Source organism: Musca domestica, unplaced genomic scaffold, assembly GCF_030504385.1.
Source record: "Musca domestica strain aabys unplaced genomic scaffold, Musca_domestica.polishedcontigs.V.1.1 10, whole genome shotgun sequence".
Taxonomy (NCBI): Eukaryota; Metazoa; Arthropoda; class Insecta; order Diptera; family Muscidae; genus Musca; species Musca domestica.
Window position 1 is genome coordinate 5429794 of NW_026712115.1, and position 17370 is coordinate 5447163.

A 17370-nucleotide genomic window follows, 5' to 3' on the forward strand; every position below is an offset into this window, starting at 1 on the left:
CTCTTCGCAGTCTATTGGACGTGGAATGTTAGAAATGTAGCGTTTAAACAGTGCCTGAGTTACTATCCCATCTTTCTATCTTTAGGAAACTTTTTGATTCACCCTGTGGAGTTTTGCCTTTTTATACCTTCCACCATTGTATGGAGGGTATATTAACTTTGTCATTCCGTTTGTAACTCCTTGAAACATTTATAATAGACCCTACAAGGTATATATAATTTGGATCAGCGTAAAATTCTAAGACGATCTAGCAATGTCCCTCGGACATACGTCTGTCTGTTGTAATCACGCTATCTTTTGAATGAATTGAGATAGAAGGCTAACATTTTGCATACATGCATAGTTTTCCCTACCGATTTTTATTTTCATGATTTTAGCTACAGTATTTACCGGAATTATTTCAAATTTCATATTAAGAGTTCGTAATTACAGCGTATGACAAAAATGTTTGTATGCAGGTCTACGTCTTCGTATAGCCCCCATATAACGGTACCTCCCGATATTCGGTATTTTCATGATTTCAGCGACATTATTTACCGGAATTATTTCAAATTTCGTATTTGAAGTTCGTAATGGGTGCTACAGCCTATGAAAAACATTTTTGTATGCAGGTCCTCGTGTTTATATAGCCTCAGTATGATGGTACCTCCCAATACTCGATATTTTTATGATTTGTGCGACATTATTCACCGGAATTGTAACAAATTTCGTATTTAAAGTTTGTAATGGCTACTACAGCATATGACAACAAATTTCGTAAGCAATCTTCGTATAGTCCCCAGTTTTCATTTAAGTGGTAGTTTCCGGAAGTTTTTTGAAATTCCAAATGGTGGAGGGTATTAAAAGTTCTGCCCGGCTTAGCTACTTTTTTACTTGTTTACTCTGGACTTCTACGTACGATTGGCATCTCACATACAGTGCAGTGTCCAACGTTACATACCACCAACACTGTTTTATGACATGTCCTGTTCTGGTTGAATATTCTGTACAATGATGGTACTCTCCGAAAACTAAAACAGGAAGTCTCAGCACCGGTTAAAATCTTACCCCATGTCCTTATAAATTGCTCACTAACAATGTCGTATCATTTAGTGTCTTTTAGTACTTTTTATACCCTTAAGGCTCGATTTTTTAAAAATCCCGCCCTATTTCACTACTTGTTCGTCAAATTAAATTTTGAGATTTAAAATAGCTTGAGAATTTCTTAAAAATATCTCATAAATATAAAGATTATTAAATGTAAGTTTCGACTTCGTAAATGCCCAAATTGTTTAAAAAATTCTCATTGGAGTGATGCCAGATTATAATTAAAAGCCACATTTTCGAAAGCACGTAGATTCGCAATACGTGAATCTGTGAATAAGTGAATCTCAATAAGTGATATATCCTTTTTCTAATACTTATTTTGTGCTTTTATTAATTTTTTATTCACCATGCTATGAAGGGTATATTAAGTGTGTATTCTGTTTGTAACTCTTCAAAATACGCGTTTTAGACTCGCCAATCTGTCCGCTTGTGAAAATCACTCTAGACTCCGAACGGAATAAAGTAGGTGGACAAAATATCACTCAACTGTAACTTCGGTATTCTGATGATTTGTGTCACACTTTTTCTCGCATTTTTTCATAATTGGCATTTGGAGTTCGCAATAGCCACCGTCTACTCTGGAATTTTTGCCGCATTTTTTCAAAGCAATTCTTTGAAATCTTGTAAGTTCCTTCCAAATGGTGAGATTATATAATAAATTCTCCAAGCCGAACTTAGCTGTTATTTTTTTTACTTATTTGCCTTTGTTACACTCGAACAGAAATCCCAATCCCACATATTACAACCAAGCAAATCTCTTCAATTCAATTAATTAGAATAGTATTAAATCTGACCTGAATTATTTTAAATCTCAGCAGGAACTATTTTTTATTATATTTTCAACATTTGCATAGTATAATCTTCTGCAGCTCACATTTCTTAAAACTTTTTCACATAATTTTATTAATTACCTCAACGTTAATTACAATATTTGCTAATAATTTTCAAGTGGCTTATGTTACGCATAATGCCTCTTATTAGGTTAGGTATTCCTTTTCTGAGTAATCACCGCTAATACTTAATAAAAAGATTTTTGTAGCATTGACGGATTATGATTTCATTGAAAATTATTTATTTTTTTTCAATGAAAAATTGTTTTAGAGACGCACATACGCAATAACATAATTTTAAATACTTTTGGGATTAATGAAATAAAGAAATGATAAAAATCAAATACAACATTTTATAATCGATAAGTCTCTAATACTCAAAAACACAAATACGGGTTTTGCATTTTTTTTATTTGACTGCAAAACAAGAAAAGTAAGCCAATTAAAACGGCTTTTTATACTCTCCACCATGGAAGGTATGGAAGGTATATTAAGTTTGTCATACCGTTTGTAACACCTCGAAATATACATTTTATACCAAAGTATATACGTTCTTGATTAGCATAAAATTCTATGTCGATTTAGAGATGTCCGTCCGTCTGTGGAAATCACTCTTGCTTCAGAACGAAATGAAGTAGGTGATACAATTTTCCTCAAATGTATATTATGTCCGCAGGACTTTTGGTATTGAAAATGGGCCACGTTTGGTATAGACCCCCATAGAATGGTACCTTCCTATTTTCGGTATTTTGGTGATTTAAGCGATATTATTCACCGGAAATTCAAATTTGGTATTTGAAGTTCGTAATGGATACTACAGCCTATGACAGAAAATTGTCTATGCAGGTCCACGTTTTGATATAGCCCCCATGTAATAGGACCTCCCTATATTCGGTATTTTGATGATTTTAGCTACATTATTCACCGATTTTTTCCCTAGACCTACTATAACCGCTACATTTGGTATTTTTAAGATTTTAAAAGAATTTTTAACGGATTTTATTTGTTGAATATTGTCAAATTCGTTCCAAATGGTGAAGGGTATTCAAAGTTCGACCCTGCCGAACTTTCCCATTTTTATACCCTACACCACAAGGTGGTCAGGGTATTATGACTTTGTGCATTTGTTTGTAACAGACAAAAGGAAACGAGATAGACCCGTAATATGCCCTCTGTAACTACCATATTTGGGGAAATATTCCAAATACAGCTCAGAAATACATTTGCCAAATTTTATCGAGACCGGTTCAGATTTGGATATAGCTCCCATATATAACTTCGTCCGATTTAACTTTTATTGTGCACCAAAACGTCTAATATTTGTCCAAATGGGATGGAATTCGGCACTTATGACCGAATTGAGTCTAGAAGCCAGTATGTCAAATTTGGTGAAGATCGGTTCAGATATAGCTATAACTACCATATATACTCAAATTTTATTATTCAAATGTTATCTGTCTGTCTGGCTGGCTGGTGCGCTCGATAACTCTCGAAGTGAGTATCCGATTTGATACAAACTTATTACAACTTAGACGGAGTTCGGAGATGGGAAATATCGGTGCCTCCCCCACAAAATGTCAACTTTTTCAAAGTAACTAATTTACTGCACAGAAAGAGAAAGGATAATCCGATTTTGCTCCAACTTTGCAAATCCTATTGTTTGCATCAGTGCTGGTCAGTGCGAAAATGGACAGTATCGATCCCCTCCATCAAGTACCTCCCCCACAAAGGGTCAACATTTTGAATAATTATAACTCTCACAAAATGTGACGTAATAGTCCGATTGTCTTCAAATTACACACATCACAATATTTTTTTATGTTCAAGGTCTGGTGTGAAGGTGGGACATATCGGTCTCCTCCTTCTGGTACCTCCCCTATAAAGGGTTAAAATTTAGAGTATCCATGAAGCTCATAAAACGCGAAAATAACGTCGGATCCATTCAGGATTAATACATCTCGATACTTCCGTCACCACAAGATCTGTTATAAATATGGTAGAGATCGAGCCATTTCTTCTGGTAACTCCCCCACATAGGGTTCAAGATTTTTTGAAAAATAAAACGTTCAAAGAACGCGAAATAAGCATCCAAATCCATCCATCCATCTCCTCAAATGCCCCACACACAAACATTTTTGCTAACACAAGATCTGTGTGGATATGATATACATCTGCCAACCCCTTCTGGTACATAACCCACAAAGGGTCACAATTGTATGTGTCATATCTTGCGAAATAAGTCGGCGATTCTTTACAACTTACTATATCTTAATATTTCTCTTAACAAAAATTATTACATGAATATGTAATATATCGGAATTTATTATTTCGCACAAAATTGGAAATAAATGTTCGATTTCCTTCAAATTTTGCATATACCAATATTTTCAGCTGTATTAGATGAAGTATGAAAACGGAATACTTCGGCCCGCTGTGTCTGTTACCTGACGCATATTTCCACAGTTTCCAAAAATTTGCACATATTTCATATAAAGTATAGAAAGTAGTCGATACAGTCCAAATCTGGCACTTTGTAATGTTTTAGCAGTCAGACACGAATTGATCAATATTGTCCAACTGCTTTGGAACCTCCCCAATAAAGGGTCCACAGTTTGAATAATCATAACTCAAGGCTGGGGGTATACATCTGTCGGCAAAACCGACTGATACTATTTTAGTTGTTTTTAATGTTAAAAGGATTTCGCACACGTGTCAGCTTGGAAATATTAAAGCACATATTGGTTGAAATAACGATACACATTAGCCTCATATCGATTTCCATATGTATACGTATATTTTGCACTTACGGTACATAGCGTAGGTTTTTATCAACAGATACGTCAAAACGCCCATCATAAGAAAACTGACAACATGAAATCAAAAATTTATTATCCCACATTTTTTCTTTTTCCTATGTGATAATATTTTTCCAACAAGCGTTGAAGTGCCCAACATTCAAGTGTTAAACCGCCAATAACAAAAACATTGATAACATTTCACTTATTTTCGCATTAAATTCGTTTTTAAATGAATTTCATGGTAAAACAAATAAAAAAATAAATAAAATATATAAAGGTTGAAAAAATAATTATTGAATAAATTCATATCGAGTTTTAATTAATAATAATAATGACGAAAAATGAAATGATAATACTTTAAATAAATAAATCTTATTAAGAGTGCTCCAAAATTTAAGGGGAACTTGTTGACTTGCCAATATGCCATGTCTATTCCTACTTCTTGTTTCTAATAGTTCCGTAATGTAACAAATGAACGTCCGAGATTTACGAATGAAAAGACAAATATAATTATGTGTATGCACACAAACAGACCACAAATTATGCTGCCACTTATAACTTTAAGACTTTTAAGTACATACTTGAATATATATTTTTAATTACTTCAGTAATTACATTAATTGAAGAGCTGTAAATAATTTGTGGACAGTCTATTTTGTAAAACAACAACAATTTTCTCATGATAATTAAACTTCCACACATACTCATTAAAATTACGACACATATTTATTTAAAGCCAAACAAGGATGGTTTGAAAGAAAATTTTTAAATTGACATTTTCTCCTACAAACAGTATAATAAAATCTATTTAATCCTCCTCTGCAGTATAGTGTTCCTCCGCAGATAATATACACACAAATGTTGGGCCCTTTAATCTTACTTAATTTGGTCAAATCTGTTGCAAAACTCTTTGTTTGATGGAACCTCAAATTATCAAGAAATAAGATAAATTATATGAGTGCGACGCCCACCATGTAATGTCCACAACTTCACAAAAGAATGAGGCAAATGCCTGTGTTGCCTACAGGCAACTTCATAAGAAAAAGAGGAACAAAAGCTCGGATAAAATATTATACAATATTCAATATTCATTCATAGTTATATTTACACAATAAAACCAGTACGGAAAGGTTAAAAGTCGGGCGGAGCTGACTATATGATACCCTACACCACTATGCGTAATTAGTAGAGCTCGCGTAACAAAAAATTGTTTATACATTTTTATATTACATACAGGGTGAGATAAAAAAACTGCCACAAAGTCAAACGCCATAATTTTTACATTTTTTTTAATTTTATTGAATGAAAGCAAAAATGTCGGAAATAGCATCAAATTTTCGAATAGGTTTAGATTTGTTCGAATTGGTCACCTTTGACACGAATTATGGGCTTTAAACGGCCAATGAAACCATCACAAGCTCTGCGGTATTTTAGCACATTACCGGCGAAGCGCTTGCTTGAGGTGATCGACACTTTGGTATTTTTTAGTGCAAACCTTGCTTTCCAAAATACTCCAGACACAATAGTCCAACTGACTGGTATCCGGAGATTTTTGTGGCCATTGTGCGCTGGAAATGGAACCTAATTTTGCGATGGTGCTGAATCCTGTTGGAATGCCCAAGGTCTGCGGCCAAAATGTTTCTTCAAATGCTTCAATACAACCTCCAGAATATTTTCGCGATAATATTTGGAATTTATTCTCATGCCACGGTCGATTAATACGAGCGGAAAGCGACAATCGGCTGCTATGGCGGCCCACACCATCACCATGAGCGGCGCTTGAGTTCTGGTGGTCAACCGAAGATGCACATTTTCAGCTGACCACTTTGGCAAGTAAACACGATCATTTTGTTTGTATACAAACTGCTAGACAACGAATGTTTTCTCATCGGATAAAACCAAATTCGGCAGTTCACCACTTTCGGCCAAGCGAATCAACTCTTAAGCTCTTTTGAGTCTATTTTCCTTCTGTTGTGGTGTAAGTTCTTGCACTCTTTGGCATTTCAATGGCTTTACCCCAAGCTCATTTTTCAATATTTGCCGAATGGAATATTGCGATATGTTCAGCTCACGACCCATTTTCGGCCACTGTGACGCGGGTTTCGATCAAGTTGCTTCTTTTCTTTTCGAACCATTTCTGCTGATGGTGCCGTTTTCTTCCGTCCATTTTCTTGACGTCGTGCTACACTACCAGTATCACGGCAACGAGCAATGATATGAGACACAAACATTTATTCACATTTAAATGCTGAAGTGCACTACCGATAGCCGCTTGTGGTTTTCCAGCCAAATATAAAGAAATCACACTATCACGCTCAAATTCTATCACGAATAGCTTTTTTCTGGAAAATGCTCACCAAAATGCTTTCGTGCGCTTGTAAACAACATTGTCACCGGAATAAATTTAACAGCTGTCGGACGAGTGGTTTAGAAATGACAGCAGACAGCAGTGGTTGCAGTTTTTTCATCTCACACTGTACATCCCTTTATTCGGTATTGAATCGTTTCAAATTTCGTATTTGAATTTCGGAATTGATACTACAGACTATGACAGGTCCACGTCTTCGTTTATCTCCCATATAACGATTTTCACTTAGGTGGTATTTTTCGACGGATTTTTTTAACTATTCAAGAACCTTCAAAATGATGGAGGGTATTTAAAGCTGCTTTTTTGTTTTTTAGTTCTTTTGTAGTCCGAATTTCCAAAAACCCAGCCCTCATCTCAAGTCGTGAATCTATATGGCCCTTTTTCTATACCAACAGTTCTACGGTGAAAATTTATCAACTTACTTCATTTTATTCGAAAGCTAGAGTGATTTTCACAGACGGACATAATTCGCAATATCGAAATAGAATTTTATGCTGATCAAGCATATATATACTTTGTAGGATCTAAAACGTATATTTCAAAGCATTACAAACCGATTGACAAACTCAATATGCCCTCCATACTATAGTGAAGGACATAAAAAGTTAGGGCATATATATGTGGGCATTAGCATTTAAAGAGATATCCATCTTCTGAATGTAACTTGGTTAGAAAATTTTGATTCTTAATGAGACAGTTAACTAAATGAGTGGGCTGTTAAATCTGACCTACCTACCTACGTCCTTATTAAAACTTTTGACATGGGAAAGAACCAAACTCGGTTAGTCAAAAAGGTTTGAAGATGGGGTAGGGGTGATTGAAGTATATTTTCAAAAAGATCGTGGAAAAAGGTTAGAAGTCACACCACAACGTTTAAAGGTATTAGCATTTATTATTCAAACAGGAGAATTTGATTCCACACCAATTGAAGTTAAGAGATTTTGGACAAGTTCCTAAGAAGAATAATACCACAAAAATAAGGGAGCTTACCATAGTCTTTCCGGCTTACACTTTTTTAAAGAAGAACCTATTTCTCCCCACTGCTAAATTAGCAAAATAGTTGGTATACTATACATAGAGAATTCACCCAAAAATTCCAAAAGAGCATAGCATAGAAATCAGAATAATTGGCGCATGGAGCACTTAAGCGTCACACCGCTAATATGAAGCGTTTGTTTACAATATTGCGAATTAACAATCTGACATTGAAAATATTCTCAATATCCTGCAACACATGTCCGCCACTATATTTGTGTGAATGTATAGTCCGGAACTTAACCTATCTCATACATTACTCGTACTATCACGTTCATTAAATTATAATATATCCAACTGCATACATGTACATGTACATTGGGGAGGATCAAATTGTATAGGGTACAAGAATTTGGAGGGTCACATTAGGCATCTCTGTTAGCTAACTTCTTTACATAAATATTGCCATTGTGATTCAGTATGTAAGATCCCTGTTAGGGAAGGACAAAAGTCAACCGGGGTCTTCTTAAGACACCTTAGAGAAATCTTCATTTTTTTTGAAGTGGTTGGACATTAAACCACCATCACGCCTTCATAGATTGTGAACTGGAGAAAATATCGCAGCTTAGTTAATGGGCTCTTGGAAACTAGGCCGAAGTTCCACTTTTTATAAACTCAGCCATGTGGCTACAGTTGTAATGGTAGACTATATCGGACCATTTCCTCTGGTACCTCTCCCACAACGAGTCAAAATTTTGAATAATTATGTCTCTCATAAAATGCGAAATAAGCATCCAATTATCCTTAAATGTCATACATCCTAATATTTCTATCAATCCAAGATCTGGAGTAAAGATGGTAGATATCGGCTCACCCTCTTTGATTCCTTTCTCACAAAGGGTCAAATATTTAATATTTATTTCTCTCATACAAACTTGATATATCCAAATATTTCGCTAAACTAGTGATCCCGGCTCACTCATTTTCGTACCTACGGTATTTCCTGCATAAATGATCAACATTTCGAATAATCGTAAGCTAATTAAAAATACAGAAAGAAAATAGACTCAAAAGAGCTAAAGAGTTGCTTTGCTTGTCCGAAAGTGGTGAACTGCTGAATTTGGTTTTCTCTGATGAGAAAACATTCGTTGTCCAGCAGTTTGTAAACAAACAAAATGATCGTGTTGACTTGCCAAAGAGGTTAGCTGAAAATGTGCACCGGCCATGGTGATTGTGTGGGCCGCCATAACAGCCGATGGTCGCTCTCCGCTCGTATTAATCGTGGCATCAGAATAAATGCCGAATATTATCGCGAAAATAGTCTTGAGAGTGTATTAAAGCCTTGGGCACGCAAACATTTTGGACGCAGACCTTGGACATTCCAAGAGGACTCAGCACGCGCCATCCCAAAATTGTTACAAAATCAGGTTCCTCGCTTTATTTCCAGCGCACAATGACCATCAAAATCTCCGGATACCAATCCGTTGGACTATTGTGTCAGGAGTATTTTGGAAAGCAATGTTGGCACTAAAAAATACCAAAGTGTCGATAACCTCAAGCAAGCCCTTCGACAGGAATGGGCCAAAATACCGCAGAGCAACATTCGGGCAGCGTGTGACGTTTTCTTTGGCCGTTTGAAGGCCATAATTCGTGCAAAAGGTGACCAATTCGAAAATTTGATGCTATTTCCGACCTTTTTTGCTTCCATTCAATAAAATTTAAAAAAATGTAAAAACTATGGCGTTTGACTTTGTTGCAGTTTTTTATCTCACCCTGTATACCCTACACCACAAGGTGGTCAGTGTATTGTGTCTTTGGGCATTTGTTTGTAACAGGCAAAAGGAAACGAGATAGACCCATAGTTCCTTTTAACGATCTGCAGAGAATCACATTCTGAGTCGATCTATGCATATCCGGCTGTCTATCTGTCTATCCATGTATTTTTGTAAACAAAGTAAAGGTCGCATTTATTGCCCGATCCAGATGAAATTTTGCAGAAGTTATTTTTTTGACCCAAGGTCGAACCCTATTGAAATTGGAGATAATCGGTCAAAATTTTGATATGTCTCCCATATATATCTTCGTCCGATTTTCCTTTTATTGTGCACAAAACGTGTAATACCAGCCCAAATATTATGAAATTTTGCATATACGACCAAACTAAGCCTGGAAATAAGTATGCCAAATTTGATCGAAATTGTTTCAGATATAGCTATATCTCCCATATATATTGTTCATTCATTACATATTTTTGTCCTCCGCAGCCGTAATATGGTCTCTATAACAACGATATTTGGGGAAATTTAAATTTTACAGCACATAAATACCTTTCCCAAATTTTGTCGAGATCGGTTCAGAAATGTATATAGCTCCCATATATATCTTCGTCCGATCTGCCTTTTATTGTGCGCCAAACGTGTAATATTAGCCCAAATGGGATGCAATTTGGCGACCAAATTTAGCATAGAAACAAGTATGTCAAATTTGGTGAAAATCGGTTCAGCTATAGCTATAGCTCCCGTATATATTGTTCATCCGATTTGTTATATTTTTTATTTGTTATTTGACTTTCTTTGATGGTTTGAATATGGCCATGTCATAAAAATTAAGTACCTCTCAAATAAACATGTTAAAATAACAGTCAGATTTTAATCAGTCTTGGAGAAATCTCTATAAAATCCTTAGTTTTATCAAGGTTCAGATTTTCGACCATCGCCTGGTAGGCATTTTGGTCCACCCTAACGTCAATACATTTTAAATTATTTCTGTAAATTGCTGAGCAGCTGAGTGGTTTGTGGCTACTACGTAGTATTTTGTAAAAAGGAACAACAACAACAATAAATACACTCAATGTGAGTTAAAGCAATATCAACATTGACGGAAGGAAAGTACTTATCATCAATGCCCACGTGTATCAAATCAACTACATACATATTTACATATGCGATAAACACGAAAATACGAATACATGTGCATATTTACACTATTTGTTCTGCAGAATATAATTCACATCTGGTCAGTTGTTAGTGCTTCCCCAACAGGGGATGCTCATACATGTCAAGTAGTTTTTGTTGAGGGTGGTAAACTTTATTAAATAAGTCGTAGCCAATTGATTATTGTTGTTTATTATTTTCTATTTTGTTAACCAAAATTCGTTGTATTTTGAATGTATCCGTTGGGATGAAATTCCCCATTAAAATGTACTGGCAATTTTGTTAGATTCATGCTAATGGCTTCAGAGGGTATATGGCAGCAAAATATTGCGAACAATATAAATATAAATCAATAAAAGTAAATCAATAAAAGTTCATGTAAACAAAACCCTTCTGCACTACCATTAGCTTGAAAACCAGTGAAGAAAGGATCATACCAACTGTGAATCTATTCTTTATGTATATTATGGCTTTAGAGAAGTTATAATTAGAAATAAGTAGGAACTAATGTATAGAAGATACATTCAACTCCATCCATCCACCAAATTTGATAAAGCCATTTGTACCCCTCATACCAAGTAACATTGGTATGGAGTGTATGATATAACATTGAGAAGGAATATATTAAGCAAATAACTTTGAATACCCTCCACCATTTCAAAAGAAATTCCGTTGAAAAATACCGCTCAAATGAAAACCGCTATACGGTGGCTATGCGAAGACGTGGTCCTGCATAAGTAATTGGTGTCATAGGTTGTAGTAACGGTTCCGAACTTTATATAAAAGATTTGGAACATTTCCAGGGAATAATGTTGCAAAAATTATGAAAAACCCGAACGTGGACCTACCTAGATAATTCTCTTCTAAGGGGTAAAGTACTCAGAAGGGACCCCTTGTGTGGATTTTAAGACAATGCCATTGAAAAATTTGGCTGAAATCATAAAAATACCGAATATCGGGGGATACCATTATATGGGGGCTATACGATATCTTCGAACTTGACCTGCCTGCAGGCAAAAGACAGATCTGTGCAAAATTTTAGCTTCATATTTTAATTAGTTTTTAGCGTGATTACAACAAACGGATAACGGACGGACAGACAGGGCTTAATCGTCTTAGAATTTTACGCGGATCAAAAATATATATACTTTGTTTATTTCGATGAGTTATAAACGGAATGACGAACTTAATATACTCTCCATGTCATGTATGGTGGAGGGTATAAGTTCCGGAATTGGAAATTCCGGAAATTCCGTTGCAAAGTACTGCTAAAATCATCAAATTACCAAGTACCGAGAAGGAGGTACCGTTATATGAGGCCTATTCGAAGACGTGGACCTGCATGGATAATTTTCGGTAACAGGCTGTAGCATCCATTAGGAACTTTAAGGACGAAATTTTTCGGTGAAAAGCGTGACACAAATCATCAAAATACCGAATATAGGCAGATACAGTTATATGAGAACTTTACCAAACCTAAATTGACAGTTCTATGACAAGATGTTTCTTACATAATGGGGACACATGCAGCCAATTTACAACAAATTCGGATTAGAATTTCGACCAAAACTCCCAAAAACCTTAAATCTGTCGATACAGTTATATGGGATTTTTACCTTAACGTGGTAGTCCTGTAGATTATGGCAAAAGTCCTGTAGAACTAACACATCTGAGTAAAATTTCATCAACCAATTTTATTTCGTTCGAAAGCTAGAATGAGTTCCACTGACGGACATCGACATAGAATTGTATGCGGATCATTAATTCGGGAAAACCTTTATCTGAAATGACATATGAAACTTAAGCATCACATCCATGATATTTTTATGAACCTACCCCAACTGCATCCATTACCTCATGTATTGAAATTTGCATTCCGTTCCGAACTGTAATTTATGTCTACATAAAAATATGCATTACTAACATGTTTCGTTTTCCATATTTGTAATAATTTCTAATAATTCTATAATTTCCCCTTCCTATTGCAGATGGTCATATGGTATTCTATTGTATGAAATTGCGACACTGGGTGCAACACCATATCCCTCGATACCAACAAATCGTTTGTTACATTTGCTCAAAACCGGATATCGCATGGAGAAACCTAAAAATTGCGGTCAAAATTTGTAAGTATAAGTATTGCATTTAATTTAAATGCATTAATAATGCTATTTATGTACAATTTCGCATTCGTTATTAAAGTAATGGATTATTAAATAAAAAATATTTACTAATTGAAAAAAAAATAGAATAACTGAATTGTTAATGAGAAAAAAGTAGGAAAAAGTTTCATCTTTCCTCAAGATACTCTCGGAAAATATAACCAGTAATATTTTTATATTGAAGTATCTTTAAACTACAAATACCAGTAAGACCATTTGGATAATGCTGTTAAACTTTTCAAAAGACATAAAGTGGCTGAAGGAGTTGTATGGGGGCCATACCAAAAAGGACTGTTATCTGTTGCAAGTCCTAAATGCCAAATTTGAAATACATAATATCAGTGGGAACCATTATATGGCGGATATAGTAAAACATAGACCTAGATATTTAATGTTCTGCCACTGGAGCAAAAACCCATTAAGAACTACAAATACTAATTTTTAGACGAATCCGTGGATAATGTCACAAAAATCATGAAAATACCGAATATCGGGAGGTACCGTTATATGGGTGCTATACGAAAATATGGACCTATACATACAATGTTCTGAACCCGAAACCAGAACCCATTATTACCTACATATATCAATTTCTAGACAAATCCGTTGAAAAATGTTGCAAAAATCACGAAAATGCCGAATATCAGGAGGTTATATGGGAGCTATATGAAAATACAGGGTGAGATGAAAAACTGCAACCAACTTCAGACTGCTGGCATATCCGAAGCTGTTAAAATTATTTCAGTGACAGCGCATTATATTGTTTGCAAGCGTACAAAAGAATTTTGTTCGTACCATCGCTCGAATCGTTGGCCACCAAAATCTCCGGATACCAGTATATATATATCCTTTGATACAGTCAAAACGTGCATAATGAAAATAACGCTTTTAGACCCTAGGTCTTTTTGGGCTAAATCCGTTTCAGGACATTTGGAGTTGATCTAGCGATCCCTCCATCCATCCGTCTGCATGTCTGTCTGGCTGTCTGGTGCGCACGATAACTTTCGAAGGGAGTATCCGATTTGGTTCAAACTTTGTGCATCGGAATATTATTATCAAACTTAAATCTAGTTTGGAGATGAGCAATATCGGTCCTCTCTTTTTGGTACCTCCCCAACAAAAGGTGGAAGTTTCCAAAAAATATATTTTTTGCACAGAAAGAGAAACGATAATCGAATTTTGCTCCAGCTTTGCAAATCTTAACATTCCCATCAGTGCTAGGTCAATATTGACAATATGGCTCCACACCATCAAGTACCTCCCACCCACAAAGGGTCAAAATTTTGAATAATTATAACTTTATAAAATTTGATGTGACAGCCCGATTTACTTCAAATTACACACATCACAATATTTTCCGTTGTGAAGATTGAATATATGAGTCCAATCCTTCTGGTACCTTCTCCACAAAGAGTAAAAATTTTGAATATTTATGAAGCTCATAAAACGATACATCTCAATATTTCCATCAACACAAGATCTGTTATAAAGATGGTAGGGAAAGGACCATTTCTTCTGGTACCTTCCCCACATAGGGTTCAAGATTTTGAAAACAAAACGCTCAAAGAAAGCGAAATAAACATCCAACTCTCTTCGAATTTCACACAAAAAAAAAACTTTTTTGCTGACACAAGATCTGTTGTGAAGGAGATATATCTGCGAACCCTTCGGGTACCTCAGCCATGAAGGGTCACAATTTTCAATAATTTCATCTGTCATAACTTGCGAAACCAGTCAGCCATTCTTTACAATTTGATATATCTAAATATTTCTCTCAACCACAAACCCGAGATTTATATAGAACTAGCTGAACCCGGTGCGCTTCGCTACCCCTTTTGATTTTATATGCATTCAAAATTTTATTTACGAATATATGTTGGTTAAAAAAAAACAAATTTAAAATTTAAAAAAAATTATTGCACTAATTTAATGCCTAAATAACCAAAACTATTAGAAAAGCAGTAATATGACATACATACACGAAGGGTTTGTCCTTCGGATTTATTTATTTATTTCATAGCAAATACCAAGCGTGCAGTAAACTGCAATCTTTTGAAGTTGAGTGGCATTTCTATTGCAATTAGCGAATTCGAGATAGCAACATACTTCGCCGTAATAAGCGTATTTCAAATCAATTGTTGTTTTGTTTTTTTGTGTTAGCCTCAGACGTCGTGGGTCAATGGTTCTTATTAAAATCATATCCCAATCTGATCCGATTTAAATATAATTTAAAAAAAAATACTTTTACACCAAACTCCGCCACACCTTTCATATTTCATTGAAATTGGTGCATCAAATATTTGAAATCGGCCGATAATATATATAGGGGAGCTATATCCAAATCTTAACTAATTTCCAGTTAATTTGTCACATTTATTATTGTAACCAAATTCCGCCACACATTCTGAATTTCATTGGTATCGGTCATATATATCATGTTTGGTGCATATCATATATGATATCCAAACCTCAACTGATTTCAATATAATTTGGCAATTTTTTCTGGTGCCAGATTTTGTCTCTCTCGCTTTGGGTGCATCAAATGTGTGAAATCGGCTGAGTATATATATGGGAGCTATAATCACATCTGAGCGTATTTGAATATAATTTGTCAAAATTATTTTTGTACCAAATTTAGCCACTCATGCCGAATTTCATTGGAATCGGAAATACGTATCGTGTTTTGTGAATCAAATATGTGAAATCGGCGGAAAATATACATGGGAGCTATATCCAAATCTGAACGGATTTTAATATAATTTGACTAATTTATTTTCTAATCAAAATCCCGTTACATATTCCAAATTTCTTTGGAGTCGAACATACATATCGTGTTTGGTCCACCAAATACATGAAATCGGCCGAAAATGTATATGGGAGCTATATCCAAATCTGAACCGATTTCAATATAATTTGGGAAATCAATTTTTTAGATAAAATCTATCACACGTTTCAAATTTCATTGAAATTGGGGATACATAGCGTGTTTGGTGCATCAAATGCTTGAAATCGGCCGAAAATATATATGGGAGCTATATCCAAATCTGAACCGATTTCAATATAATTTGACAAATTTATTTTCGGATTAAATCCCGTCACACATTCCAAATTTCATTGGAATCGAACATTCATATTGTGTTTGAGGCATCAAATGAACGAAATCGGTCGAAAATATATATGGTAGCTATATCCAAATCTGAACCGATTACAATATAATTTGCAAACTTATTTTTGTTCCAAATTCCGTTACGTATTCCAAATTTGGAGACTGTATCTTCTACCAATCAATAGATATGTGAATATAAAATCTAAATTTTTGGGAGGTACCTCCGATTCTGATGCTATATCTCCAGTTCCAAGTGGAAATTCAAAAATGTATATAGCCTATGTTACTTTCAGGCGATGTTGTAGTATATATGGAAATTTTCTGGAAAATCTATTCAGCGGTTTTCGAGTCCATAAATTACAAACAAACAAACAAACAAACAAACAAACAAACATACAAACATTTTCCTCTTTTATAGATATAGATTTACGTTTTTGCATCAGCTTTGATATAAATGTTCGATTTTCTTGTATTTTGCCCATAGCAATATTTTTACCTGTATAAGATGAAGTATGAAAATGGAATACTTCGGTCGTCTATATCTGGTACATCACGCACAATTTAACATTTTCTACAAATTATCACATATTTTGTATAAAGTTAAGGAAGTAATCGATATATTTCAAAGCTGGCATACCATATTTATTTAGGTCCGGTACGAAATGGACAAAATTGACCGATTCTATTCCTACTCCATAGAGGATCAACAATTTGAATAATCATAACATAAGTCAAAATATATTTAAACAATCGAACATTGTGTGTTCGTGTATTTGTTGCAAATTTTGCATATGAAATTTAAATTTTCACATATGGGGTTTTTAAATATCCACATGTGTGTCCAATACTTGAATTTCGTGTTATATATACACAGATTGTAAGATTACGATTTCGTTTAACAGTTCGGTTTTATTTCCATTAGTGATAGAATTTGTTATTGCCTATAAGGTCAGTCTACTTTGTTAACAAATATATATTCAATTAACATGCATTTCGTAGAAAAAAAAGCAATGGCATCATTATTTACGTAGTTATCATTGAATGTTCACTTAAATCAAAACCACAAATCTGAAATAATTGCACCGACTTAATTTCGAACATATATATATGCG

The 17370-nt window shown here is 34.7% G+C and overlaps 1 protein-coding gene across 3 annotated transcripts in view; it reads left to right on the plus strand.

The window, feature by feature from the left end:
* Window positions 1-17370, plus strand: part of LOC101888248 (tyrosine-protein kinase receptor torso) — a 257277-nt gene that overhangs the window by 224643 nt on the left and 15264 nt on the right. For all 3 annotated transcript variants that reach the window (XM_059125667.1, XM_059125673.1, XM_059125675.1), the window contains exon 16: window positions 12979-13116. In XM_059125667.1, coding sequence (XP_058981650.1) covers window positions 12979-13116 — 138 coding nt within the window. The remainder of the gene's footprint in view (window positions 1-12978; window positions 13117-17370) is intronic.